The sequence below is a fragment of the Schistocerca gregaria genome, chromosome 3, assembly GCF_023897955.1.
Source record: "Schistocerca gregaria isolate iqSchGreg1 chromosome 3, iqSchGreg1.2, whole genome shotgun sequence".
Lineage (NCBI taxonomy): Eukaryota > Metazoa > Arthropoda > Insecta > Orthoptera > Acrididae > Schistocerca > Schistocerca gregaria.
This window is the reverse complement of record NC_064922.1, coordinates 896,557,193-896,585,085: the sequence shown is the minus strand read 5'-3', so window position 1 is coordinate 896,585,085 and position 27,893 is coordinate 896,557,193. Positions and strand designations below refer to the sequence as shown.

At 40.2% G+C, this 27,893-nt stretch overlaps 1 protein-coding gene across 5 annotated transcripts in view; it reads right to left on the bottom strand.

Moving 5' to 3' along the window:
- LOC126355163 (heterochromatin protein 1-like) overlaps positions 1–21,576 on the bottom strand; it is a 108,897-nt gene extending 87,321 nt beyond the window's left edge. The window contains exon 1 of one of the 5 annotated variants that reach the window (XM_050005372.1): positions 20,887–21,576. In XM_050005372.1, coding sequence (XP_049861329.1) covers positions 20,887–21,135 — 249 coding nt within the window. In that variant the 5' untranslated portion in view covers positions 21,136–21,576. The remainder of the gene's footprint in view (positions 1–20,886) is intronic. The other 4 variants (XM_050005373.1, XM_050005374.1, XM_050005371.1 and 1 more) reach the window with 4 other exon arrangements.
- Between the last annotated feature and the right edge of the window lie 6,317 nt (positions 21,577–27,893).

Here is a 27,893-nt window from a genome sequence, read left to right as displayed (position 1 = left end):
AAAAGCAATCTCAGAATATGTCACAATGCTCAACGCGCTAGGACAGTGAGCCTACAAACAACTGACTGGTGAAAACAAGCTATGCGCAAGCTAGATGCGTCTCTCATACTGTTGCTAACTCTTATGTTAGTCCCTTCTTAATATCACCAACTCTTACGTCAATGTGCCGCGAGAACTTGCTACATTGTATAGTGTACTGTGAACAAAATAAAGTTCGAGGCCCACTGGTGTAGCTGGTCCAGCATATTCAATGTTGAAGGCCATGTTGAGTCATATGCGAGACTCCCAAGACGGGATTATGTGCAACGTTTTGTGTGTATCCCGAAATTGGAAATTACTCCCCCCCCCCCCCTTTTTTTCGGCCAACTTTGCTTCAAATTATTCTTATGAAAATCGCTCAGGAATTTTTTTTATTATTTCACTTAAGAGAGCACAGAAAGTTGTTCAAGGTGTCATAGTTTACTTCCTCTCAAGAAAATATTACCAGAGATATTATGTCTCAAATTTGACCAAAAGCTCAGAGGTGCACTGCTGACAGCTGCTCTATGGGGTCAAACAAATGACAGTATCTCCCAAAGCACTGAATTAATGATCAAGAAACTTTACCAATGTTCACTGAGAACATCTGCAATTGTTAATACAAAATTTCACCAAAAATCCGTGACAGTAATGTGGGAACCTCTAGATCACTTGACATTAAATAACCTAAAGCCACAGAAGTGGAGAGCAGTCTCCAGTGGGTGTTACAGAGATTGTGAAGAATATTAATGTTTCACCAGCACATTCGCTTAAGTTGGTAAAGATGGGGAAGCCATGTCAACTGGGCATCGAAGATCAACCCCTGAAAGCAATATGACTCCACCAAATTGTGCAATTGGTTGTCGAGCTAGCATCTGGTTTATGGATAGACAGTATAACAGTTAAGATAAGTGCATGACACGTCTTGGTGACTGAAAACTGGAATATGTGTGAATGCCCAGGACTGCACCTTTTGTAGCCTGCAGTTAGCATTCAGCAACACCCACAGTGGAGGAGCAATAGCAAATACAAAAACTGTCAGCATACAGGGAGGGTGACACTGTAGACCCCTCAGCTGCTACTAGAAAAAGGTGCACACTCAATACAGAGTCTTGCAGAACCAAACTCTCTTGTATATGGGGGATTATGTGAGTAGCACCAAGTTTAACACAGTAAGTACTGTGAGACACGGAAGTTCCAGACAAAAACTGGGAGCAGGCCCCAGAGACACCAATCATGTAGGGTAATGAGAAGGTGACACCACATTGTGTGTTAAGCCTTTTCCAAGTCAAAGAAGGCAGTGGGGGGTGTTGATGCAGGGTGAAAACTGTTCAGTTAGCAGATACTAGGCAGATTAAATTGCCAGCAGGAGAACAGCCTTGGTGAAAACTGCCCCGGGACAGAGCCAAAAGACCCCAAGACACAAGGTATCAACACAGCCACCACCTCGTCATACATCTGACTGACTAGCAGACGACAATTAGTGAGACTAATTAGGTGATAGCTGTCCATCTTAAGAGACTGTTTACCTTGTTTCAGTACTGGAACTATTAAACTTTCTCACCACTGAGGTGAGAACTCTCACTTGCTCCAGATACACGTGGCAAGTGTGTGATGTTGGCAATCCACCTATAGAAATTTGAGCTTTGGCTGTGGATGTAGTATGTCCGTGGAGCCGTGCCAGGACAAAGGGCTAGGCACAGAGGAATTACCACTCACTGCACAGGTATTATTTGGCTCCAGATGGCATATACTGAAAAGCAACTGAATTCTCTGTGCCCACTGTTACAGGATCCGGAATGCAGGCTGATAATTTTCAGACACACAGGCTTGAGCACATGCAATGCAAAATGTTCAGCGACAGCAACTGAGTCAGTGTACAAAACACCATGCAGGGAAACTACAAGAACATCTGTGGGGACTGGTGTTTGTAGAGGTGTCCAATAGTAGAAACATACTGTTCCCAGTGTTGTTATTTCTGTGCAGGGTACGGGGCTATTTAAACACAACGAGGAGTTCTATCGAGTGATGTTGCTTATGGCATTGGAGAGCCCATCTGCAATCTCTGATAGACACAGCAAAAGAAATCCTTCAGGGTACTGTCTTCCAATTGGGGAGGGGAAGGGGGAATCCTGAAGAATAGTAGAGTGCTAACTTTGCTCTGCTGCTGGCAGACTGGCTGTGGTTGTGCTTTGAACAACTACACTGACAGCACCAGATGGCGGGGAGCTTAGGGCAGTGGAAGACATGAAAGCACTCGAGTCAGAATTGTTGAGAGCCTATCGGGGTGGACATCCAGGTGAGTGACACTGAGGAAGGGGTGGAATGATCAGAAAATGACCACTGTCACACAGGTCTGATTGTTTCACTTCTGTACTACAAGCATTGAATTTACTTTCACCAGAAAAAAATTATCAAAACATGTCTGGTGTGTCATACATGGCATTAGTGACAGTATGTTTGACATATGAAAGTAATCTCTTACCGCTGCATCTAATTGTACACTTCGTAAGTGAGCGAGATATGCCTCCTTGTCCGATTTAAGTGTTCGTATGAATGTGATTTCTCCCAAGGAATAGTTTTTCACGTAAACTGCAACAAATGACTGCAATAGTTTCACAGTCACGCAGTTTTTCTGTGCTCTGTCAAAACATATGTTTCTAATATTTTTGAAGTTGCACTCCATTTCTAAATATGACTAGCCTTCTCAGGTGTAACGGATGAGTAAGCATTGGCAGATCAATGTGTTAAGAGTTTTTATTCTACAGTGAGTCATAATGCCACCCATCGCGAACAAACTTTATGGACACAAAGTTCAAAGTTCATCGATATTAACCTGCCTATTCATCAACCATATCAATTGAGCCTGCTCCATTTTATCGGCCGTTGCAATTGACGGGCACTCTGCTTCCTGGTTGTCCAGCCAGTTTTGGACTTCTATATTGTGATAATTTACTAACCTTGCACTGTGGTAATAGTCTATGATGTATTTCAGCCCCTTTCCATGGTTCTGACAAAAGAAATATTATCACTGCCCTTTGTTCTTGCTTTGGGCCAACTGCTAGCGAAGCGGACATGTTTATGCTCAGCCACTGCTGGCTCACTTCTGTTGCGATGATGCTCAAGTGAGGCACAAATTGCCACCATAGCACCAACTGCAAGCATGCATTTGTAGAACGCAGTATGACTACTGGAAAAGTCCAGATAATTTTTTGCTTACCCTCATAGATAAAGCCCTCAGAAACGCATAGATAAAGCCCTCAGAAACGTAAGGTTCCAGCCAACACAACAACAACCCATCTTAAAGGTACCATGCACTATATGTATGCCAGATGTTCTGGATTAACCTTGACTTCAAAGCTTCTTTCTCAGTTCTCTTGCTGATACTAAGACCTTGCCATTTCAGATTTACTTTAAATTTGCTCCATAAAATTTCAGGCGTGCAGGCGCATAAATTCAGTTTCTTCTTCTAATTTTTTTGCTGGATACAGTCCAGCCATCTTCAGAGTGAGCCGAGGTGGCTAATGCTCCAGCACTTGCTCCATCCTTTTAAATTCTAGGACCGAACCACTGCTTATGCAGCCAAAGATACACAACCCGCTATAGGTGTTGAAAGGCGGCAAAGAGTTGTTACATACGCACGGAAATTAACTCTGTGGCTGCACAGCCTATCCATATCATGGAGAGCTGTACCGTCACGACGTCTTTGTGATTTAATTACACAAATTGCTGGATTCCATGATTTGTCCAAGCTGAAGCTGCTACCTCTATTAATTAAATTTGTCGCCAAGCGAATTTCAGTTGCTTCATTCACTACTGAGTCCCAGAAAGATGAAGTCTAGGATAAAATTTCAACATTATCGTACACCATAGAGTGCTCAGTGTAAATACAGTGCTTTGCCACCACGGATTTATTAGGTTGTAGGAGACGGGTGTACCTGTGGTGCTCTGTGCTTCTCTCCTGGACTGTAAGTGTCATCTGTCTGATGTATGCATGGCTACACTCACAGAGGATCTTATAAACCCCAGACTTCCAGAGCACCAAATCATCTTTAACAGAACCCAGGAGTGCTGTAGTCTTTGGTGGAGGGCGAAAAATCACTTGCAGGAAAGCTATGGATTTAAAACTTTCCGTATCTTCTTCCACATTTCTTGTGCCCACTGTCAATTTCATTTGTAGTGCCTTACGTACCTGCTGTGGAGAGTAACCGTGCCATGACTCTCAAATGAAAACAACAGTGGGCACAAGAAAAGCGGAAGAAGACACGGAAAGTTTTGAATCCATGGCTTTCCTGCCATATGTGCGAAGCCTTTCATCAGAAACAGGACGGATCCTCAGGAAACACCAAGTGACAGTAATTTTTCGCCTTCCACCAAAAACTGCAGCACTCCTGGGTTCTGTTAAAGATGATTTGGTGCTTCGGAAGCCTGGAGTTTATAAGATCCCCTGTGAGTGTGGCCATTCATACATCGAACAGATGAAACACAGTTCAGGAGAGATGCACAAAACACCGCAGGTACACCTGTCTCTTACAACCTAATATATCTGTGGTGGCAGAGCAATATTTGCATTGGGCACTCTATGGTGTATGATAATGTCAAAATGTTACCCTAGACTTCATCTTTCTGGGACTCAGTAGAGAAAGAAGCAATTGAAATTCGGTTCGCGACAAATTTAATTAATAGAGATAGCACGGAATCCGGAAATTTCTATAATTAAATCACAAAGATGTCGCAACGATACAGCTCATGTCGCAATGATACAGCTCTTCATGACACATCGATATCACCGTGTGGATCGACTGCGCAGCCATAGATTTAATTTCCGTGCAAATGTTACACCTCTTTGCCACCTATCAACATCTATGGCACCTTGTGTATCTCTGGACACACATGCAGTGGTTCAGTCAGCTAGTGTAAAAGGATGAAGCAAGTGCTGGAGCCCTAGTCACCTCGGCTCACTCTGAAGATGGCTGGACGGTATTCAGCCAAAATATTAGAAGAAGAAACTTAATTTATGTGGCTGCACACCCAATATTTTATGGAACAGTCTTTATGCCGCAAAAACGTGAAGATGTATACCTTAAATTTGTCTCAAATCCTTCAACTAAATCTTGCAACATTTTTTCTCAAGAACATTGAAGTATCTGCTCGAAACCTGGGCCAACTCCCTATCTCAGAAATGTACAAGCAGATCCATCTGCTGGTTTAGGCCCACCTCTTTCAAATTCACATCAAATCCAATGTAGTTGAGTGAAAAATGTCCCCATGGTGTATGCAACGCTCCAATTTACTTTTTACTTTTGAAGCTGCACTTAATGTCATGTCAGGGAACACAACCAGTAAGAGATTAAAAAGGCTGCCAATGTACCAAGAAGACTGGTGTCTCACAGTAACCGTCAAACACAAACAGATCTCTGCCTTTGTGCCTTCATCACAGTACCATTCTGAGCGTAATCTAGCATAATTGGCCTTCGTCTAGATGTGGCTGCCTCAGGCTAGGACCTGGTTACGAAGACATGTCAGATCTGCATGATGCACTCCCTGCCTGTGCTGCAGAAAACTAAAAATACATGGAGACTAATTAGAAACATTACTTTTCTTTATTGAAATTGGTAATTATTGTCCAGTGCAATTACTGGGTCAAGGGAACGATCACAACTGTTCTTTCCATCGTCAGAATTGACTGTCAGCTAAGTGCTTCCATCAGTGGCAAACGGCACCGCAAGGGCTATGTCTGATGCAGTAGCAATGGAGATATGGCTGTTTGCATTGATTGGCATGGATACAGACGCTATAACCTTCCTAGCAGCCTCGAGCCCAGTGGTTTTCTTTCCCCTTGTGCGAGTGGCTAAGACCCACTCTCCCACATTGCTGAGGAAGAAGTTCGTTTCGCAGAGTGTGCTCCAAACAAACTGAATTTTTGAGGCATGTATTCCGCAACCCAACAAAATTCTGGATTCTCAGCCCAATGAGGGTTGAATGCACGATTCCATTTCTTTTACTGAACCTAGAGTTTTAGACAGGATCACACCTAACTAAGTGCTCACGAAGACATAAAGCCACTAAAAATCTCACAACCTAGGCTACTTTCTTTCCTACAAATAACCTTCACCGCACCCTCTCACCTATGTGCCTTCCTGACTGGCTGCAAAGGAAAATAATAGTTTACTTGTGTGCATGTAACTGAACGTAGGTTGTGGCAACTGAAACCCACAATACCATAGGAAATGTTTGCCAGTAATGAGAAAAATGATGAGAAGTGCTGCCCCACTTCCCTGCCCCCTATTTGTACAGTCCTACTCTCCCTCCAGCCATGTGTGTCTGCCAGCTCCCATAGCAGGCATTAGCTCAACATTAATTTGAGCAGTCGGCACACAGCAAAAGCCCAATGTGTGTTAGTGTTCTAATGCCACTATTTTATGTCTTCCACTGAAGCTCTATAACTAGCCCTAACATCCCCAACAGCAATCAGATCAAAAGCTGTTCGCAGGCTACAATATTAATTTTCTGGTATACATCCAAAACAATGTACTGTATGTAAATCTTTCATACCCTACTAACCCTGATCAAAATAAATGGATTCGAGTAGGCCACGAAATCCCCTAAAATGACACAGCACGTTAATAAACAAAGTAATACTTACATCTGAAAAGATGTAAATGCAAACCACACTAAACATTCTTCACAGTTCCTCACTTGTCGCATTGCATCACACAAGCACAAAATCATAGCACAACAACAAACAAGGGAAGCTCGGCCTGGTTGCCGCGACTGACGTACAAGCTGTTCCATGTCAATAACAAATCTCAGCACAGCTCAGCTTGATCGGCCACAGCCAGTCCATTCAGACTGGTCGCTACACTCAGCGATGGGAGTAAATGGGGGATACCAAAATACCAGTGTGGGCAATCGCACAGCAACAAGCTGAGGTCGAATGGTGCAACAAATGCCTCTGTCTGAAGAAAAATTGGGTACAATACATTTTGCAGGGATTTTACATAAAATACAAAAATGCCCTGGGTTTTCCTAGTTTTCCGGGGCGCTGGACAGCCCACAATATACTTATAAAGGGGAACTGTTGTTTCCAAAAAAATTGAAAAGTTCTTGCCGTATTTATGTCAAATTTTTATATGATATTCCAATAAATATTCGGACAGATGTAGGCTATGTTTTTACAAGTTTTCTACCAAAATCAACTCTGAGATAGAAAATGCTGTGCTATGAAAATGTGTTATTTCATTTCCTTATTTGACGCGGTTTTTACTGTGACAGTAGGATATTTAAACAAATAGACAAATTATTTCTTCCATGTATACTGTATTTCCATACATATAATTTTAAACAAAAATTATATACACAACAATGTGCTGTTGTGTTTCTTCCTCATAATTGGCCTTGAACAGAATATCTGTATATTAGGAAAGTTATCTTTATGGCTTGCGATTAGAGCACTACTAAGCAATCTTAATCGTACAAGGATTTGTAATGCTACTAGTTCACAGAATAAAATTATGCAAAATACTGTTATTGAAGCTACTACCCTCAAAGATCCAGCATCTGGAAAGGTGTGTCTCCTATTCCACATATCAATGACCCCAACTGAGTTATCCATTCAGTTTAAGTGCATCAAGGTTTTGTTTACATCCTAAGTTGGACATTTCATTGTGTTGGAATTGATTCACAGTCAGAGTATTTTACCATGGTCAGTTAATGCGCTCTTTCACTAACCTGTTACCACACAGATTCTAAAAAATAAAACTATATTCTACAGTATTAGACAAATCACATACACAACTAAAAATGCACTGTTTTCTCCCTCGCAGTGAATTCCAACTACAGCACCAGGGCATTTAAACACTTACACAAATTTTTAAATTTTTCAGTTGGTCAATTACAAGTTGCCCCTTCCCTCTAATAGAGGGAAACATTCCACGTGGGAAAAATGTATCTAAAAACAAAGATGATGTGACTTACCAAACAAAAGTGCTGGCATGTCGATAGACACACAAACATACACACAAAAGCGAGCTTTCGCAACCGGCGGTTGCTTCGTCAGGAAAGAGGGAAGGAGAGGGAAAGATGAAAGGATGTGAGTTTTAAGGGAGAGGGTAAGTAGTCATTCCAATCCCAGCCAACAATTACGTTTGTTATTGTCTTTGAACAAACAATTACGTTTGTTATTGTCACTGCCCTAAGGTAAGTCTTTCCGCTCCCGGGATTGGAATGACTGCTTACCCTCTCCCTTAAAACCCACATCCTTTCATCTTTCCCTCTCCTTCCCTCTTTCCCGACGAAGCAACCGCCGGTTGCGAAAGCTCGAATTTTGTGTGTATGTTTGTGTGTCTATCGACCTGCCAGCGCTTTTGTTTGGTAAGTCACATCATCTTTGTTTATATATATATGAGAGTAGTATACTCTGAAATTTAACAAAAAATTTAAAAAAACTTAAAACAATTTAAAAAAATGAAAACAGAGAAGTTTTCCATTCACATTTTATATGGTTTATTATAATCTCGAGTTCCATAGCTTCAAAGTCACAAAGAGGAGCCAAAATTTACATACTGACAATTCCCAAATATCCCAGATTATTATATATATCCAGTTTCCATGCATATTTAGTAATCTGAGAGCACTGCTGGATTCACCAGACAACCATAAATTTAAGTGTAGGGAATTATTTTCTATAGGTACTAGTATGGAAGTGGAACATGGACAAAAAACAGATCAAACAAGGGATGATACACTTCTGTTATACTGTGCTATTGAATAATGCTGGAGATTATGTGTGTAGACCAGATAAATAATGAGATGGCATTAAATCGAACCGAGGAGAAAAGAAATTGATAACACAATTTCACTACAAGGCAGGATTCCACACATCCCGAGACATCACGGAATCTTCAGTTAGGTAATGGGAAGTAGGAATGAGACCAAGGCCTGATTACTGCAGGCACATTAAAATGGATATAGGATACAGTAGTGATGCAGAGACGAAGTGGCTTGTACAGGATAGACTATCATTGAGAGTTATATCAAACCAGTCTTTGGACTGAAGACAAAAACATCAATGATAGACTTATATTCTATCTCAACCTGAAAGATGCAGCTTCACGTGTACGAGATTTCAGCATAATGTGGAACAGTCTTCATGCCAAAATACAACAGGAATGTGAGCAGGCTATCCAGATTTTAGTTATATGTGGTTTACTTGCATCACTGAGGACAAATGCTGGGGTAATTCCATTGAAAAATGGGCATATGGTTGAAATTTCCTTCCCCATATTTCCTTTAAAGTGTGCTCCATTTGTAACAACCTCACTGCCGACTTCAAACCGCAATCTTCTTTTCATTCCTTCTTCTAACAAACATCCTTGAAAATGCCGCAAAACAGTTGTACGTAATCTGCTCTCCACCAACCTATCCTCACAATGAAAAAAACACTAGTATAGTCACAAAGGGATGGGCAAACTACGAGATACCTGAAATTGCCATACATTTTAGCATGTGTCATAATGAAAATGCTTGCCACAATGAAATGCTCAACAGGTACTACAAAAGCACAATATAACTCGACTTTTCAGGGAGCGGAGAAATTAATATACATGGTATTACTTCAGGTCAGTAGAGATTTGTTCCACCAGTTGCGGATCATAGCCAGGTCACAATGTGCAATGCCTTAGCAGTGTAGCATTACAATAGGGCCATTCTGAACACAATGTACATTCCAGTGTGCTGCATGCCTTGTGAGAAGGCAGCAAGCTTCCCCCCCCCCCCCCCCCCTCTCTCCTCCACCCCACTAGTTGTCACAGCACATTGTTAAGCAGGATCATATGCTCACAGTCCCAATGGCCCCACCCAAAACAAGTACCAGGTTACATCGTGCATATAGTAGTAGATTATAATGCTCTAATTTTATTTGAAGGCTCTCTGGTGCAGCACAATAATTTTTTTTTTTTTTTTTTTTTTTTTTTTTTTTGTAATTTTTGAGATAAGTTGGTAATCTTCCTGTGAAATTTGCTGCATCAACTCACTCCTAAGTATAGTAGCTAATATACGGATTGCAGGATGCGTAGTTGAACCATCTATTACCGTGGTCACTTACAGCTGTGACATATCTCAGTTCAAATGTTATTCAAAGTTTGGCCAGCAATTTTTAACAAACAAAAAGCCTTAGTAATGCTTCTTTTTCTAAGAAAGTAAATCACTCCATGATTAGAAAAAAAATGGCCTAGAAATTACAGTTACTTAGTTTCAGATATATTTTAAAGTAAAGACAGTGATAATTTTTTTTTGTGGGGGGGGAGGCAAAAAAATTAAAAAAGATAATAAATAAATAAATAAATAAACTCCTTGCAATTCTATATCCCAATATGAAATTATGACCTCCTTTTTTTCAGCTTTTTCTGTGAGAATATGTAATTTGTTTCATGGGATTTTAGGGAATAGTCTTTTAAATGACAAGGAGTAGTGAAGTAATGTGCACTCATCCGGAAGCCACTGCCCTGTGAAAGAGCACTACTGTGAACTTCCGATACAGCCCGCCATGACTAGTGTCTAAACCCTGCTGCGCTACATTCATGCTCAGTTATGTTATTACTGCTTGCATACTTTGCCTTACTTATTATGTTTAGTGTATGTTCAGTTATGTTATTACTGCTTGCATACTTTGCCTTACGTATTATGTTTAGTGTATGTTATAGCGACTGGCATACAGTCTAATAAAGTTGTCCTAACATTCTTGGTTGTGTGTGGGGATTGTTCTCCATGTGGTTTCAGTCTCTGGTTGATATTATGATGATGATGATTATTGGTTTCTGGGGCACTCAACTGAGCGGTTGTCATCGCCTGTACAATGTCGCAACCTTTGCTCAGTCCAATTTCGCCACTTTCCTGGATGATGATGAAATGATGAGGACAACACAAACACCCAGTCCTCTCAAAGCAGGTGAAAATTCCTGACCCTGCCGGGAATCAAACCCAGGACGCTGTACTCGGGAAGCGAGAACGCGACCACGAGCTGCGGACTCTGGTTGGTCTGAGGGTGTTACTGACGAGATTTTATGCTGACTGGTCGATCAGTTAGGGGTTCTTATTGCAGGATTAGTGTTCACTCTCTTCCACTTTGTCACTGATGTACATAAGCAGTTGTATACCAACCAAATGCAATCATTGAGAGGGTCTTGAGTGGGCTCTTCAATGCGGAATCCCTTCTCTCCAATGTCCTGACTACTGCACACTGATTTGATGTTTTTTGAGGGCAGTGCGTACTCAAATTTAATTGTGCTGCGAGGTTGCAGAAGTTCAACCTGCTTCCCCCCCACCGTTTTTCAGACGGTTCACAGGGGGAAAAAATGGTGGCAGCAATCCACGCACGAACAAAACCCCACGATGGCTGGTCCACATTATTGCAGCAGCCATGCTTGCAGCAGCAGCACAGAAAGCCAGGTAACAAACAATAAGCAAGTGCCCCGCCCTTCCCACTTGTCTGGATGTTTTGTCACTCATGGTAGGCTGGATTTTCCTAAGTGGTGGGCCATTTGCCACCATTGCAACAAAACGAGTCACACTATTCCTGTGTGTGGACGTGGACTTGGGTTCTCCTCCTCTAGCGCCTGTCACGTACATTAGTCACCTATGATAAACAAAGCATTCCAATATTAGGTAGTTTCTCGGCCCCAGTCACATACAAATATATGGTTCATCTGCTGACTATTCTGGTAGTGAATAATGTAAAGGAAAATTTGGGTTTACCACTTCGTATGAAGTTAATCTCATCTCTGATCATCTCTACTCTTTATGCTCTGAATTTTCCACCGTTTTCTGTGGGTTTGAGTCATGTCACTAATTTCAAAGCCCACACCACCATCGAACCTTCAGCCAGACCCCGTTTCTTTCAGGATCGCCAGGAGCCGATGGCTCTTCACAACCAAGTCAATGCAGAGCTCAATTGCCTCGTGGCCTTCGGGGTCAACCACCCGATAGAATCCAGCGAATGAGCTACTCTCTTAGTCATTATCAAGAAGCTGTCAGGATGGTTACTTTGTGATTTCAAAGTTTCTGTGAATGCTCAGTCTGTCATTGACATGTATCCCTTGCCGCACCCTGACAAACTTTTTGCTAAGCTCACTGGTGGTCGGTGTTTTTCCAAGATCGATCTCTCCATTTCATATCTGCAGCTTCCGTTGATGTTGACTCTCAATGGCTCTTGGTTGTTAACATGCCTTTTAGTGCGTAACAATACTTGCAATTACTGTTAGGCACTGGTGTCAGACTGTGCCAACTATCTTGATGATATTGTGGTCTCTGGCTCCTCCACTGCTGAACATCTCAATAACTTACGTATATCCTTTTCGGTCATAGAGACCGCAGGGAAATGCAATTTGGAAAAGTGCGGCTTCTTCCAATCGTCAATTGTTTATCTTGGTTTGAGGCTTCTAGTGCTGGAATCAAAACCATTCATCACAATGTCTCTGCTGTTGTGGCTCTTCCGCATCGGACATCAGTAAAGGAACTCCAGGTTATTTTTAAGGTAAGATTAGGTTGTTTCTAAGATAAGATTGCTTGCTATTATTAAGTTTTTATTGGGAGAAGTCTCAGTTGCACAATTGTTACATGCCTTGCTGCACCATGGGACGTCTTTCTACTGGTCGCAAGCATGTGAAACGGTGTTTTCCAAACTGAAGTCTATATTATACAATCTGCATCTTGCCTCATAACCTACAACTGATTAACCATTTAGTGTTAGCAACAGAAGCATTCCAGCATCAGCTGGGAGCAGTGTTAGCCTATCAATATTTTGATGGCTCTTAACAGCCTGTTGCATATGCGTCGAGGACACTTAATTCGACTCATACTAGATATTCAGAAACTGAGAGAGAAGGCCTCACCATTGTTTACACCTTAAAAGAAGTTCCACATTCACCTGTATGGCGTAAATTTTATCTCATCATGGATCAAAAGCCATTAGTTTCACTATTTAAGTGCTCAGCATCATTGCCAGATAAAGCACTGCATTGCCTTCAACTTTGGGCACTGTTCCTCTCTTGGTACAACTACGAATTCACTTCGCCCCATGGCTAAACATGCAAATGCTGACATGCTCTGCTGTCTTCCAGCTGGTCCAGACCCAGTTTTTGATTGGAAGGAGTTACTGTTTCCACATTGATGAATGCACTCAACAAACTGTCAACAGTTTTCCAATCACTAGTGCTCAGGTCACGCAGGCTAGTGCTGATACGATCCGATTTTACAGAAAGTGATATATTGTGCACAATATGGCTGGCTTGAGGACCTCTATCGCACACATCTGACCCCCTCCGTAACTACTGTGTGTTTTGGCGTCGTTTCTCTGTTGTGGATGGTGTTCTACTCTTTGATACGGACTTTTCAGCTCCTTGCGTAGTGGTTCCCTTGACTTTCTGTTTGGAGATCTTGCAACTGCTGCAAGCTAATCACTACAGGGGTTTCACGCATCAAGGGATTAGCTTGTTGTCATGTTTTGTGGCCTGATTTGGATGATAATGCCACTCGTTTGGTTACGGCATGTTCTCAATGTGCCTCACAACAAGCTGCCACAAGGGCAATGTCTCGGTGGCCGCAACCTTCACAATCCTGAGACTGTCACCACATCGATTTCGCTGGCCCTTTCCTTAATGCATACTAGCTAACAGTAAATGATGCATTCTCTTGGTTCCCTTATGATGTTCACTGTCAGTAACCTTCTGCTTCCGCCACAGTGGCAACCCTATCGAAAAAATTTCGATCCAAGGACTTCCACGAACGTTGATTTCTGATAAAGTCCTCAGTTTGTGTCATAGTAGTCTGCCTCCTGCAATGGCAGCAGGTTCGCCACATTTTTGTCCTGTCCTTCCACCCACATGCCAACGATGTGGCAAAAAGTTAAAACTTTCAAAACCAAATTAAAAGTACCATGTTGCTCCCCATCCCATATTGACTTGGATCAATTTCTGTCTTCCTATGGGTCATGGCCTTTGGTGACAACAACTCCACTGAACTGCTCCATGGACCATATCAACCCTGGATGCTCATGCATCTCCTGCGACCCGGCCACGGACGCCGACCTGTGTAGCCGGTCACTTTTCTGGCTGGGGATGGCTGCCGGGGCATGCAGGTTTGGCGGTTGCCCAAAATACACTCCCAGATGCTGCGGCCAATGTCTCTGCAACATTCATATGGAGGAGCGCCTCTGTGCACATCATTTAAAAAAAAAAAAAAAAAAAAAAAAAAAAAAAAAAAAAAAAAAAAAAAATGCACCTGTGCGTGGATGACCAGACAAGCCTGGCCAGGACACCTACGTGTTGCCATCCACACCGAAGCCGTCTCCTCTGCCTCAGACGCCATCTGCGGGGGGCGGCACCACCACCACCACACCTTGGACTTGATGTCAACGTGGAGCTCGTGCCGTCACCGTACATCCTACTGTATGGGCTGACACAAGAAGGCGGCTGCGAGGCTGCCCACGCCCTAAGTACTTTCGACCATACACTCCAGTATCAGCTTGTCATCTCAGTCAGAGCCTTGCGGAGGAAGACGTCATGGACATCTCCGGAATTTGAGCTGTTGCCCAAGGGAAAAGGAATAAAGTAATGTGCACACACTTTAAAGCCACACACATTACCATTGTGATGCCATCCGCGAGAGTGCGCCGCAGAAAAGCAATGCTGTGAGCTTCCGACAGAACCCCCTCCCCACAGGCAAGTGCCTATTTAAAACCTGCCATGCTACGCTCACACTCGGGCAAGTTATAACTGCTTGCATACTTTGGCTTATCTTATTGTGTTCAGTAAACGTTACGGTGATTTTCATATATGCCACAGTATAACAACGCGCTGTACTAACATTCTTGGTTGTTTAGTGCGTCCAAGTTACAACAAGTGATGCTTACCAGAATGATTTGAGTGTTCCAAGTTTAGCTCTTTGTTGAACTTTAATTAAATTTTTCAAATATATTTTATTAGATAGACCGGTATTTCATTTAATGTTCAGCAAAGGAATTAACATAATTTGAAATTTTCCATCAAATATGTTATGTTACTGCAATTGTTCATTTTTTTCAAAAATATATACAAATTTATTTGATAACTGAGACATTACGCAAGTTTATGAATATCTGCGTATTGGAGATATTGTCCAACAGCTAATACAGCAAAAAGAATACACAGAAATAACTTAAAAATTTATTGACTATAACAGAGGGAAACATTCCACGTGGGAATAATATATCTAAAAACAAAAATTATTCAACTTTCCAAACGGAAGCGTTGGTATGTTGATGGAGACACTAACAAACACAAACACACACACAAAATTCAAGCTTTCACAACCCACGGTTGCTTCACCAAGAAAGAGAGAAAGACGAAAGGATGTGGGTTTTAAGGGAGAGGGTAAGCAGTCATTCCAATCCCGGGAGCGGAAAGACGTACCTTAGGGGGAAAAAGGAAAACGGGCGTGCGCGCCCACACACACACACACACACACACACACACAAACACACAAACACACACACACACACACACACAAGTACTATGTCCATGGGCTCCAGCCAGAATGCTGGCTTGCTTGTGTGAATATGTACGCGTTTTTCTTTTATGAAAAACGTTTTGGCCTATAGCTTACATGTAACAATCTTTTCGCCTACTTGACACACGCACACGAGTGCTATGTCCATGCCCTCCTGCTTGCTTGGGTGAATACGTGCAAGTTTTTCTTTTATGAAAAAAGGTTTAGCCTACAGCAATTGGTACAGAGTGGCTACAGGAACACTCTTCTGAGTTTAAACACTTCCGCTGGCACTCAACTCCCCAGACATGAACATTACTGAGCGTATCAGGGACACCTTGCAACGTGCTGTTCAGAAGAGATCTCCAACCCCTCGTACTCTTGCAGATTTATGCACAGCCCAGCAGAATTCATGGTGTCACTCACCTCCAGTGCTACTTCAGACATTCCACACCATTTCACATAGTTGCACTTCTGCTTGCTCGCAGGGGCCCTACATGATATTAGGTAGGTATACCAGTTTCTTTGGCTCTTCAGTGTAATACACTATTGTAAGATTGGCTAGTATTAAAAAACAAAAAAAAAAGTGACCTTGCTGTTGCTGGGGAGGCCTGCATGCCTCAGCGATACAGATAGCCGTACCGTAGGTGCAACCACAACGGAGGGGTATCTGTTGAGAGACCAAACATGTGGTTCCTGAAGAGGGGCAGCAACCTTTTCAGTAGTTGCAGGGGCAACAGTCTGGATGATTAACTGATCTGGCCTTGTAACACTAACCAAAACGGCCTTGCTGTGCTGGTACTGCGAACGGCTGAAAGCAAGGGGAAACTACAGCCCTAATTTTTCCCAAGGGCATGCAGCTTTACTGTATGGTAAATGATGATGGCGTAATCTTGGGTAAAATATTCCAGAGGTCAAATAGTCCCCCCATTCGGATCTCCGGGCGGGGACTACTCAGGAGGATGTTGTTATCAGGAGAAAGAAAACTGGCGTCCTACGGATCTGAGCGTGGAATGTCAGATTCCTTGATCGGGCAGGTAGGTTAGAAAATTTAAAAAGAGAAATGGATAGGTTATAGTTAGATATAGTGGGAATTAGTGAAATTCGATGGCAGGAGGAACAAGACTTTTGGTCAGGTGAATACAGGGTTATAAATACAAAATCAAATAGGGGTAATGCAGGAGTAGGTTTAATAATCAATAGGAAAATAGGAATGCGGGTAAGCTACTACAAACAGCATAGTGAATGCATTATTGTAGCCAAGACAGATACGAAGTCCACCCTTACCACAGTAGTAAAAGTTTATATGCCAACTAGCTCTGCAGATGATGAAGACATTGATGAAATGTATGATGAAATAAAAGAAATTATACAGATAGCGAAGGGAGATGAAAATTTAATAGTCATGGGTGACTGGAACTCGATAGCAGGAAAAGGAAGAGAACAAAACTTAGTAGGTGAATACGGAATGGGAGGAAGGAATGTAAGAGGATGCCACCTTGTAGAATTATTCACAGAGAATAACTTAATCATAGCTAACACTTGGTTCAAGAGTCATGAAAGAAGGTTGTATACATGGAAGAAGCCTGGAGATACTGGAAGGTCTCAGATACATTATATAATGGTTAGACAGAGATTCAGGAACCAGGTTTTAAATTTTAAGACATTTCCAGGGACAGATATGGACTATTGTTTATGAACTGTAGATTAAAACTGAATAAACTGCAAAAAGGTAGGAATTTGAGGAGATGGGACCTGGATAAACTGAAAGAACCAGAGGTTGTAGAGAGTTTCAGGGAGAGCATTAGGGAACGATTGACAAGAATGGGAGAAAGAAATACAGTAGAAGAGCAATGGGTGGCTTTGAGAGATAAAATAATGAAGGTAACAGAGGATCAAGTAGACAAAAAGACGAGGGTTAATAGACCTGCTTGGGTAACATAATAGATGATGTTGTGGTCTTCAGTCCAGAGACTGGTTTGATGCAGCACTCCATGCTACTCTATCCTGTGCAAGCTTCTGCATCACCCAGTGCTTACTGCAAACCACATCCTACTGAATCTGTTAAGTGTATTAATCTCCTGGTCTCCATCTACGATTTTTACCTTCCAATACTAAATTGGTGATCCCTTGAGACCCCAGAATATGCCCTACCAACTGATCCCTTCTTCTAGTCAAGTTGTGCAACAAATTTTTCTCCTCTCCAATTTTATTCAATACCTCCTCATTAGTTTTGTGACCTACCCATCTAATCTTCAGCATTCTTCTGTAGCACCACATTTCAAAAGCTATTTATTGTCTACATTCCACTTCCATTCATGGCTAAACTCCATACAAATACTTTCAGAACAGACTTCCTGACACTTAAATCAATACTCGATGTTAACAAATTTCTCTTCTTCAGAAACACTTTTCTTGCCATTGCCGGTCTACATTTTATATCCATTCTACTTCGACCATCATCAGTTATTTTGCTCCCCAAATAGCAAACCTCCTTTACTACTTTAAGCGTCTCATTTCCTAATCTAATTCCCACAGCATCAACCGACTACTTTCAATTATCCTCACTTTGCTTTTGTTGATGTTCATCTTATATCCTCCTTTCAAGACACTGTCCATTCCGTTCAGCTGCTCATCCAGGTCCTTTGCTGTCTCTGACAGAATTACAATGTCATCAGCGAACCTCAAAGTTTTAATATCTACTCCATGGATTTTAATACCTACTCCGAATTTTTCTTTTGTTTCCTTTACTGCTTGCTCAATCTACAGATTGAATATCATCGGGTATAGGCTACGACCCTGTCTCACTCCCTTCTCAACCACTGCTACCCTTATCTTTAAGATGCTGCCAAATGCAGTTATATGTTGTCTATATTGCAAATTTTAGGCAGTTGCGCATCGGCTATGCTATTTGTAAAAATTGGAGGGAAGTGCATTAAACCAGTGATATAATTTTCACAGAGAAGAAGCTTATATCCAGTCTGTCTGATGAGCAATTGAGCTAACATCAGGAACAGTCTTACTTCTTGCATGACCTAAGTTAATTACATATTTTTTGCGGGGAAATGCTGCACGTGTCAAATTGTAAGTGAACTCAATATAGCCTGCTATCTTTGAAGGTCAGTATGAATTATCCCTAAATGATAAAGCCATTTTTATGTATTGTGTTGTTACAAGTTTACTACAGTAATGGCACGGCCAAGATAAGCAGCATTTCCTCTTTGGCAACTTGCCGTCTTTCAAAGAATTCTATGAAGTAAATAGTTCATGGCACTTCTACAACACGTTACACAACAAAGGTGTCATGTGAAGGGTACCACCCGAAATTTCTGCAAAGCTGGGAAACACTAGATGATGCTGAGGACTTTGCAAAATCATATGTGAAAGATATTGCAGCATAAACCTTTTTTATTTCACTGGCCTTCAAATTGTAGAGAATATGGAGGAATTAATGAAATGTGAAGTCTAGATGCTTTGTGGGGAAGGTGGTATATTTTGAAGATGATTATGAAATTTCATTTGTTAGGAAGAATGGGGAAAATGTAAATATCTTCACATTGAGAATGACATATGCAGGGTGGTAACGGACCTAACTGTAGAGAAACTGGCTGTACTGACTGTAGACCAGAGGACTAAGTACAATTTTTCACATGCATCAGCAATGCAGAATGAAATCGGCAATTTTCAGGTGAAAGTGCATTACATTGCCAAAGTTTTTTAAAAATTTTGTTAGTAACATTTAATGCATTTTTCTTCTGCACCAGCTTGTGTGGAATTTATTCTTCTCCACAAAAGAATTTGTGAATTTTTATAAGACAGTGGTGAGCTCAATTATTTTTTTATGCATGAGAAAACCCCATATGTCTGAATCATGTCATTTCATTATCAGAAACTATCACAATACAAATGAAACAAACTGTTACACAAGGGAAATTATATTTCTTCATTTATATATACAAATGCAGTAAAAGCTTTCGTACTTCATAATGATGCTTCTTTTTTTTTTCTTTCAAGTGCAATAAATAAATAAAATGAAAATAAATAATTCGGCAACTGTCATCCATTATTCATAGAGTTGCCCATATAGGGCACCAAACATAGTTCTTTACCTTAAAATATCTCTGAAACCAAGTAAATGTAATGCCCAGGACTTATGCCAGGATGTCTTCTTGGCACTTTTGGTTTGAAAAACCTCAATGGCCAGGAATTTTTTTCTCAAATTGGAGTGGCTATGGTACATAGAAAATTCAACTTTGAATTCTGTTATCTACAAGACTGTTGCTACCCTTAGCAACAAGTTTCAGGGTAGAACACACTAACAACTACAGAGGTGAACAACAATTCTGAACGATGCACAAAGAATGTTATCGCCCCATCTCTTGAACGAGTGGAACATCTCTAATATTAGGCTACAAATCAACACCAAAAATTTGCATAGTTATGCTTAATAAGAGTTGGAATCTATACACCAAATTTCAACAAAGTCGGCAAGGGAGTTAGATCACTTGGCAAGGAACAGCCCTTTTCACTGTTTCATATATTTGTACCATTGACTTGACTCCCCAACAGCAAATCTGTGTTACACTCTTTCTTCCACGGATGATACATACTGAAACACAAATCAGTAGCAAATTTTTAATTCTCTGTATTTACAGAATTAGGCTAATTTTTTCCCCACTGGTAACTACTGCCGGCCAGAAACATCGTGGCTTAAGCGAATGTCAGTGTTGCACTTAGTCTTCTATTACTGGCTCAACAGGTTAGTCTACGTATAGGGGTAACTACATTTTATTCCAACCCACAATTTCAATCACTACCTTTGCCTTTAGACGGAAATCTTGGACTTGTACGTTCACCTTTCCGTGTATGAATAACCTCTCGCTATACTTTACGCCACTTGTGTTTAAGGTTAATTTCGAAAATGGTTAGATGTAATAAAGCGTAGAGAAATTTGGCTACGGTGCACAAAACTTTTAATTTACTTTGACGTGTACTAACACTATTCTTACGAATTCCAAATTCAAGCTTGAAGTCAATACTGAACAAAACTAGGTGACGCAGATGAGTTGCTGAAAAAGAAATGTCTAGGCCAGGAAATCAACAAACGCTGTTTTAGATAACGGTCTGAAAATTATACTCTTGACTTGACACGCCTGCTATTAAGGCTATGGTGACGACAGTAAAGAAATAAAATCTATTTTACCTACAAATTACTCTCAATCGATTACACTGTTCTAAAACGAAACTCCTACAAGTCATGTACAGCTGAGAGGCGCCACCCATGCCGGCAGCCATCACATTACGATATAGCCTACCAGGTAATAATAATATCTCACATCTGCTTACCTCATATTGTTCTTCTGCGGAATCACCATCCGCCGACTGCCCTTCTTTATGTTCGACGCTCTGGCTCTCGCTTTCTGTATCCGTTTCCTTTTGTTTACTAACGCCTGCCTTTCGGTTCCTCCCGCCTTTTGTATTTGTTGCCGCTTTGGGAGTACTGTCTTCTGTCGTAGTTACAGATTCTGCCTCTTGATTAGTATTTTCTTCCCTAAGTTTGCGTTGTCTTGCTCTTACTGCTGCCGCCCTCCGCATCGTATTAAAACACTTGCCTACAAACAAAAACTATTGTTCACCTCTCTAAACCGAAACTCCAAACACAAACTCAACACACGCCAAACAACTTCTCAGACAAAGATCACGTGACACCAATAACCAATGGTGAAACTAGATGTCAAAATTTAATTTTGTGGCTCCAAAAGGGTCATTTACGGTAAGTGTTGTGCAAATCAAGACCAGAAATGTTTACATGAAGTTGAACTAAGGTGTAAATATTTTATTTCACAAATGCCAGTAAAGCAGTGTGTTTGCACCGATTCATTGGCGCGACTCAGAAGTTATGGAGATTTTGTATGAAACTTCTAGAAACGTTTTCTCTGTTGAGATATCAGAAATGGAAGAAAGAGGTTGGAATGTGGTAGGAACGCATTGAGAAAATGAGCACAGTATTACAGTTTGAGCTTCTACTTCCAGAATATTGAAAGTTGCCTGTAATAAGTAGAAACGAGTAACACAAAATGATTTACAATTTGAGCTTCTACTTCCAGAATATTGAAAGTTGCCTGTAATAAGTAGAAACGAGTAACACAAAATGATTTGACCAGCATCATATGTTCAATCTACGTTAGTACAAATACAATTGAGTACACTTTCCAGCACTGTACTGTTTTGTTCTGCGATAAAGTTCAAGAAATAAAAAACTGATCTTTTTGAAATAATACACACATGAATTCGGCCGTATTAATGTTTCATGCAGTCGGAAAACGTAGATTGCAGACTTTCGAAAAAAAAAGGAACTAAATACTTCGGCATCTATTTCATACAAGCATTGCCAAGGGGCTTACACAACCTCAAAAGTAAGAAAACGTTCCTTGCACCCCTGAAATAGTTTGTAATAGAAGCAGAATTCTGTAGTGTGGCTGAGACAGTGAGCAAAGTTCATCCCATTAGTGATAAATTTTATGTGTCACATAAAAAAACTAGAACTAAAACTACTCATGTACAATATAAAATTTACGTCACAAAACTGTATTTTTTAACTCTGGTATACGTGTTATAAATTTTGTGCACTATACAACACTGTGCAATCTGTTATATATATTTATTGTGGGAGTCAATACGAGAATATACAAGGTAGTCGAAATATTGTACGTCTAGGTAAACTCTAGTATGAAACTTCCAGAGAAAACTTGGAGTTAATACGAAGATCTGGATCAAAAACGTAGTGATTGTTGTCCATGTTTGTCCACAGTGATTCACGCAAGTATCCCCACATGTATTTAACACCAGGAGAGGACCGGCATTATTGAACTATGTACAAGGTCACCACCGGCCATTTTGACCGGTGAAGTTGTTCTTATTTGTTTTCAGTTTTACTTCTTAATTTACTTAAGTACGGCATCTTTATAGCCCAGTAGTGCATTATGCTTAGCATACAAATGAGTTATGCTTAAAAATTTCTATAGAAAATATATTTAATTAAAAAAAGATCGAGGTAAATAATACATTCTAAATACAGAATCAATTTAAATTAAAATAACAAATGCAAATAAACATAAATTATACAATAACATTTTTATCTCTATGACTTGTACTCAGTTGGATCTCCAAACAGGTCATAAACATATATCTAACACGGGAAATAAAGGAAGAGGGGACAAATACGAGAAAATGACATTTTTCTCTCTCTATGATATCTGTTCAATCAAAGCCACCATCTTCGTCAAAACATTTAGGACACACATACTTAACACTTCCAGCACGTGGATGATATACGAGTTTCTTGCACTGCACACACAGATTTCTTATTTTATTTGAACTTCTGCTTTCTTCTACCTGGTAGGTCTTCCACACCAGTACCTTACATATTTCACAAGTCGCAATGAATGTATGAACAGATCCTTTCCTTGATTGTATATACACAGAGGAGAGTAGCTCTACTAATCTGAAAAGAAGCATTCGCCACTTAACCTTTTCTCTCGTTGTCTCCTTGTAAAGGATCCAAGAATTGATTCTAGCAAGATCTAGGACATTGTAAAAACACGCGCATAGGCTGTATGCAGCAACCAAACTTGACAGTGAACAGACGAGACAACTGGTCCAGAAAATCAACTCAAAATTTAGTGGAATTTTAGAAGCTCACAGTTTCATGGAATTTCTTCTGTGTTTGTTCGTCCATTGCTACTGACAGTAGCCTTGTGCTCAATAAAGAACATTTTTCTTGGTCTTCTTCTACTACTACTACTACTACTGGTAAGGTGTGATTGTTCTGTCACCAGATTTGTGTAAAACTGTATCATACAAAGACCCAGCAGTAGACTACGCTGATGCAGGAATTTCTCTTCATTGTACCCACCAAGGCTGTGTTCTCCCACTTCTGCTGTTCAGTAAGATGTTTCGCTGTGAACAAATCATCACATGTTACATTTCTTCTTTTCGAAGTGGAATGTTGCATGAGACATGTAACAGCGTGCTCCGCAACAGATATGTTACTGTCTCTTTCACTTTGTTTACCCAAGTAAGCAAATCCATTCACTGCCACTAGTCAGAACTTCAAACCAAATTTGTGTGTTTTATTACTCATATATTGTATACAGCGGTGCCAATCTTTGTATGGATAGAGCTGCTCATCCACGGTTACAAATGCACCTAGTTTATTATGATTCTAGAGCAGTTAGCTACAAATGAATTCCAGCTGCTTCAACGAAGCCATTGGCGTTGAGTCTTATGGCATGAGTATGAATGTCACTAGATCTTAAAAATCGCATGACTTCTGTGAACATGTTTCTTCCCATAGCGCGAAAAAAAATGGAGCCCCCCAGACTTGTGACCACAGAAGTTTCAGGTGGAAATTAGTTCCTCCATACGCTCCACGTGTATACACTACAGCTATGACAGCCTGTAACTGGGTAGATTAGATTAGATTAGTACTTGTTCCATAGAGCATGAATACGACACTTTGTAATGATGTGGAACGTGTCAGGTTAATAAAAGGTGTCTATACAAGCCGGCCGGAGTGGTGTGCAGTTCTAGGCGCTACAGTCTGGAACTGAGCGACCCCTATGGTCACAGGTTCGAATCCTGCCTCGGGCTTGGATGTGTGTGATGTCCTTAGGTTAGTTAGTTTGAATTAGTTTAAAGTTCTAGGCGACTGATGACCTCAGAAGTTAAGTCACATAGTGCTCAGAGCCATTTGAACTATTTGTCTGTACAAGATATTACATTACGTAAAATATTACATGACGCTCAATATTCTTAATTTTTTGTGGGAGTTGGGAAATTACCCACTTACTATATCCAAAAATTCATCTAATTAGTAGAGGGAGTGGCCATTAAGAAATTCTTTTAATTTCCTTTTAAATGGTATATGCCTATCTGTCAGACTTTTTATACTATTAGGTAAGTGACCAAAGACTTTTGTGGCAGCATAATTTACCCCCTTCTGAGCCAAAGTTAGATTTAATCTTGAGTAGTGAAGATCATTCTTTCTCCTAGTGTTGTAGACATGTACACTGCTATTACTTTTGAATTCGTTCATATTGTTAATAACAAATTTCATAATCGTGTATATATATAGTGAGGCTACTTTGAAGATTTCTAGCTCTTTAAATAAGTGTCTGCAGGATGATCTTGGACGAGCTCCAGCAATTATTCTGATTACATGCTTTTGTGCAATGAACACTCTTTTACTCAATGATGAGTTTCCCCAGATTATGATGCCAAACGAAAGCAGAGAATGAAAATAGGTGTGGTAAGCTAATTTACTCAGATGTATATCGCCAAAATTTGCGATGACCCTAATAGCATAAGTAGCTGAAATCAAACGTTTCAGCAGATCCTCAGTATGTTTTTTCCAGTTCAACCCCTCATCAATGCATACACCTAGAAATTTTGAATATTTTACCTTAGCTACCAATTTCTGATCTAAGTCTATATTTATTAATGGTGTCATTCCATTAACTGTGTGGATTAAATTCAGTGCATTAGTATTTGTAAAATGACTCTTTCATATAGTGTTCATTAAAAATGTCGATAATTCCACTTGGGACCTGTAGAATGGTACATTAGCTTATTTGTTTTATTTGTCATGTATTGTTGTTTTTCTGACATGTTCCACATCCTGGAGGACCACTTCACTATGGATCCATTGGAATGAAAGTAAATCTAATCTAATCTGTATATACTGTGTTTTGTCAAAGTTTAATGAGAGCCCCTTTGCAAAGAACCACTTAATGATTTTCTGAAAAACATTTCACCAGTTAATTCTTGTCTGTTAGGTGTGATAGCTATACTTGTATCATCGGCAAAAAGTACCAGCTTTGCATCTTCGTGAATATAGAATGGCAAGTCATTAATACATATTAAGAACAGCAGAGGACCCAAGGCCAAACCTTGCGGCACCCCATTCTTGATTGTTCCCAGTTTGAGAAATCAGCAGTTTTTTGCATATTATGTGAACTGTTTATTTCAACTTTCTGCACTCTTCCAGTTAGGTGTGATTTAAACCATTTGAGCACTGTCCCATTCATACCACAGTACTTCAGCTTATCTAGAAGTATTCCATGATTTACACAATCAAAAGCCTTTGATAGATCACAAAAAATCCCAACAGGTGACTTCTGGTTACTCAGAGCATTTAATATTTCATTAGTGAAAGTATATATAGCATTTTTCGTTGAAAAACCCTTCTCGAAGCCAAACTGACATTTTGTTCAAACTTTATTGTTACAAAGATGTGAAGCTACTCTACAATACATTACTTTTTCAAGAATTTTGGGTAAGGCAGTCAGAAGAGAGATTAGGCAGTAGTTGTTGACTTCAGACGAATCGCCTTTTTTATGCAGTGGTTTAACAATGGCATACTTCAGTCTGTCTGGGAAGATACCCTGCTTTAGAGAGCTATTACATATGAGGCTAAGAATCAGACTTATTTCTTGGGAACAAGCTTTTATTATCCTGTTGGAAATGCCATCAATTCCATGTGAGCTTTAATTCTTGAGAGAGTTTATCATCTTCCTAATTTCAGAAGTTGAGGCGGGTGGAATTTGAATTGTATCAAATGGTGTGGGTATGACCTCTTCCATTAACTGCCTTGCTTCTTCTAATGAACATTTAGATCCTATTTTCTCTACAACATTTAAAAAATGATTATTCAAAATGTTTTCGACTTCTGGCTTGTTGTTTATCAAGTTTCCATTCGCTTTGATGGTGACGCCATCATCCTGTACTCTTGGTTGCCCTGTCTCCCTTGTAATAATATTCCAAATTGTTTTGATTTTGTTATCAGAGGTATTAATATCAGACATGATGCACATGCTTCTGGACTTTTTAATAACCTTTATTAATGTAGCACAGTATTTTTATAATATTTGGCTGTTTCTAGGTCATTTCTCTTTCTTGTTGTTAAATACAGTTCCCTTTTGTGGTTACAAGATATTTTTATTCCTTTAGTAAGCCAAGGGTTTTTTGCATGATTTCTTATAATTAGACTTAACTACTTTCTAGGGGAAACAGTTTTCAAATTCTCTTACTAGTGCATCATGAAATAAGTTATATTTTAATTTAGCATCGGGTTCCTTGTACACCTCATCCCAGTCTAACTGCTGAAGATTTTCTCTGAAATTTTTAATTGTTGAGACATTAATTGAACGCGAAACTTTGGAGGGTAGTTTTGAATTACTGAATGGAGCTATATCATATACTGTAACTAGCTGAGCATCATTATCAGAAAGCCCATTCTCAAGAGGACAAGAATTTACGTTTTTAAACCTATCTTGTTCTATAAAAGTGTTACCTATCAATGTGCTGCTGTCCTTTACTACCCGAGTAGGAAAATAAATGACAGATGTCAAATTGAAAGAACCGAGCAAGACTTCCAGGTCATTCTTTCTATTACAGTCTTTCAGTGAATCAACATTGAAGTCCCCACAAATAATAATTCGCTTTCCCCTAAGTGTTCCAGGAATAAATGAAAGCTCATGAAGGGGACCTATATACTGTTACAATTATAAAAGATCCCTCCTTCAGTTTAAGATGACAGGCACATGCTTCTATATGTTGCTCTAGACAAAACTTTTTTGTATCTAAGCTTTCTAGACAGTGATAACTTTTGACATATATGGCAACTCCTCCTCCCACCTTATTCTCTCTACTCATATGTGCAGCTAGTTTATAACCACTGATATTTAACTTTCCATATCAGACACAATGTGATCCTCAGACAGGGATAGTATATATATTACATCATCAGATTCAATGTCATCTAAACAAACCAGGAGCTAATCTACTTTCTTCTTCAATCCCAGAATATTTTGGTGAAAAATGGTAACATTTTTTTTTACTTTTGTGAGAATCTACTTTTTTCTTTAATCCACCAATATTTTGGTTAAATATGGTAACATTATTAGTTACTTTCCTGTTGTGAGAATTTTGTGAGTTTTGGACCTCTTTAGCACCTGCCTGCCTGAACTTCTCATTGGACACTGATATTAGTCTAAAAAAGAGGTATATCCATGAGTATTAGTGCCCCCCCCTTATGGATTTGGCTAATGACCCTGCCAGTTTACCCTTCCCTTTCCTAATGAGATGTAGGCTATGCCTAGTGAAATACCCCCTATCAATAGCCTCGACAGGAACCAATCCAATGTCTGACAGAGAGGCCGCCCTACGCAACTGATCCATCTCCATATTTACCCTCCTGACAGAGCGGTTCAACTGAGGCTGATCATGCTGCACGAAAGCAGGCACCAGAACAACATTGGTATAGGTCGTTGCCAAGGCTATTTTCACCAGGT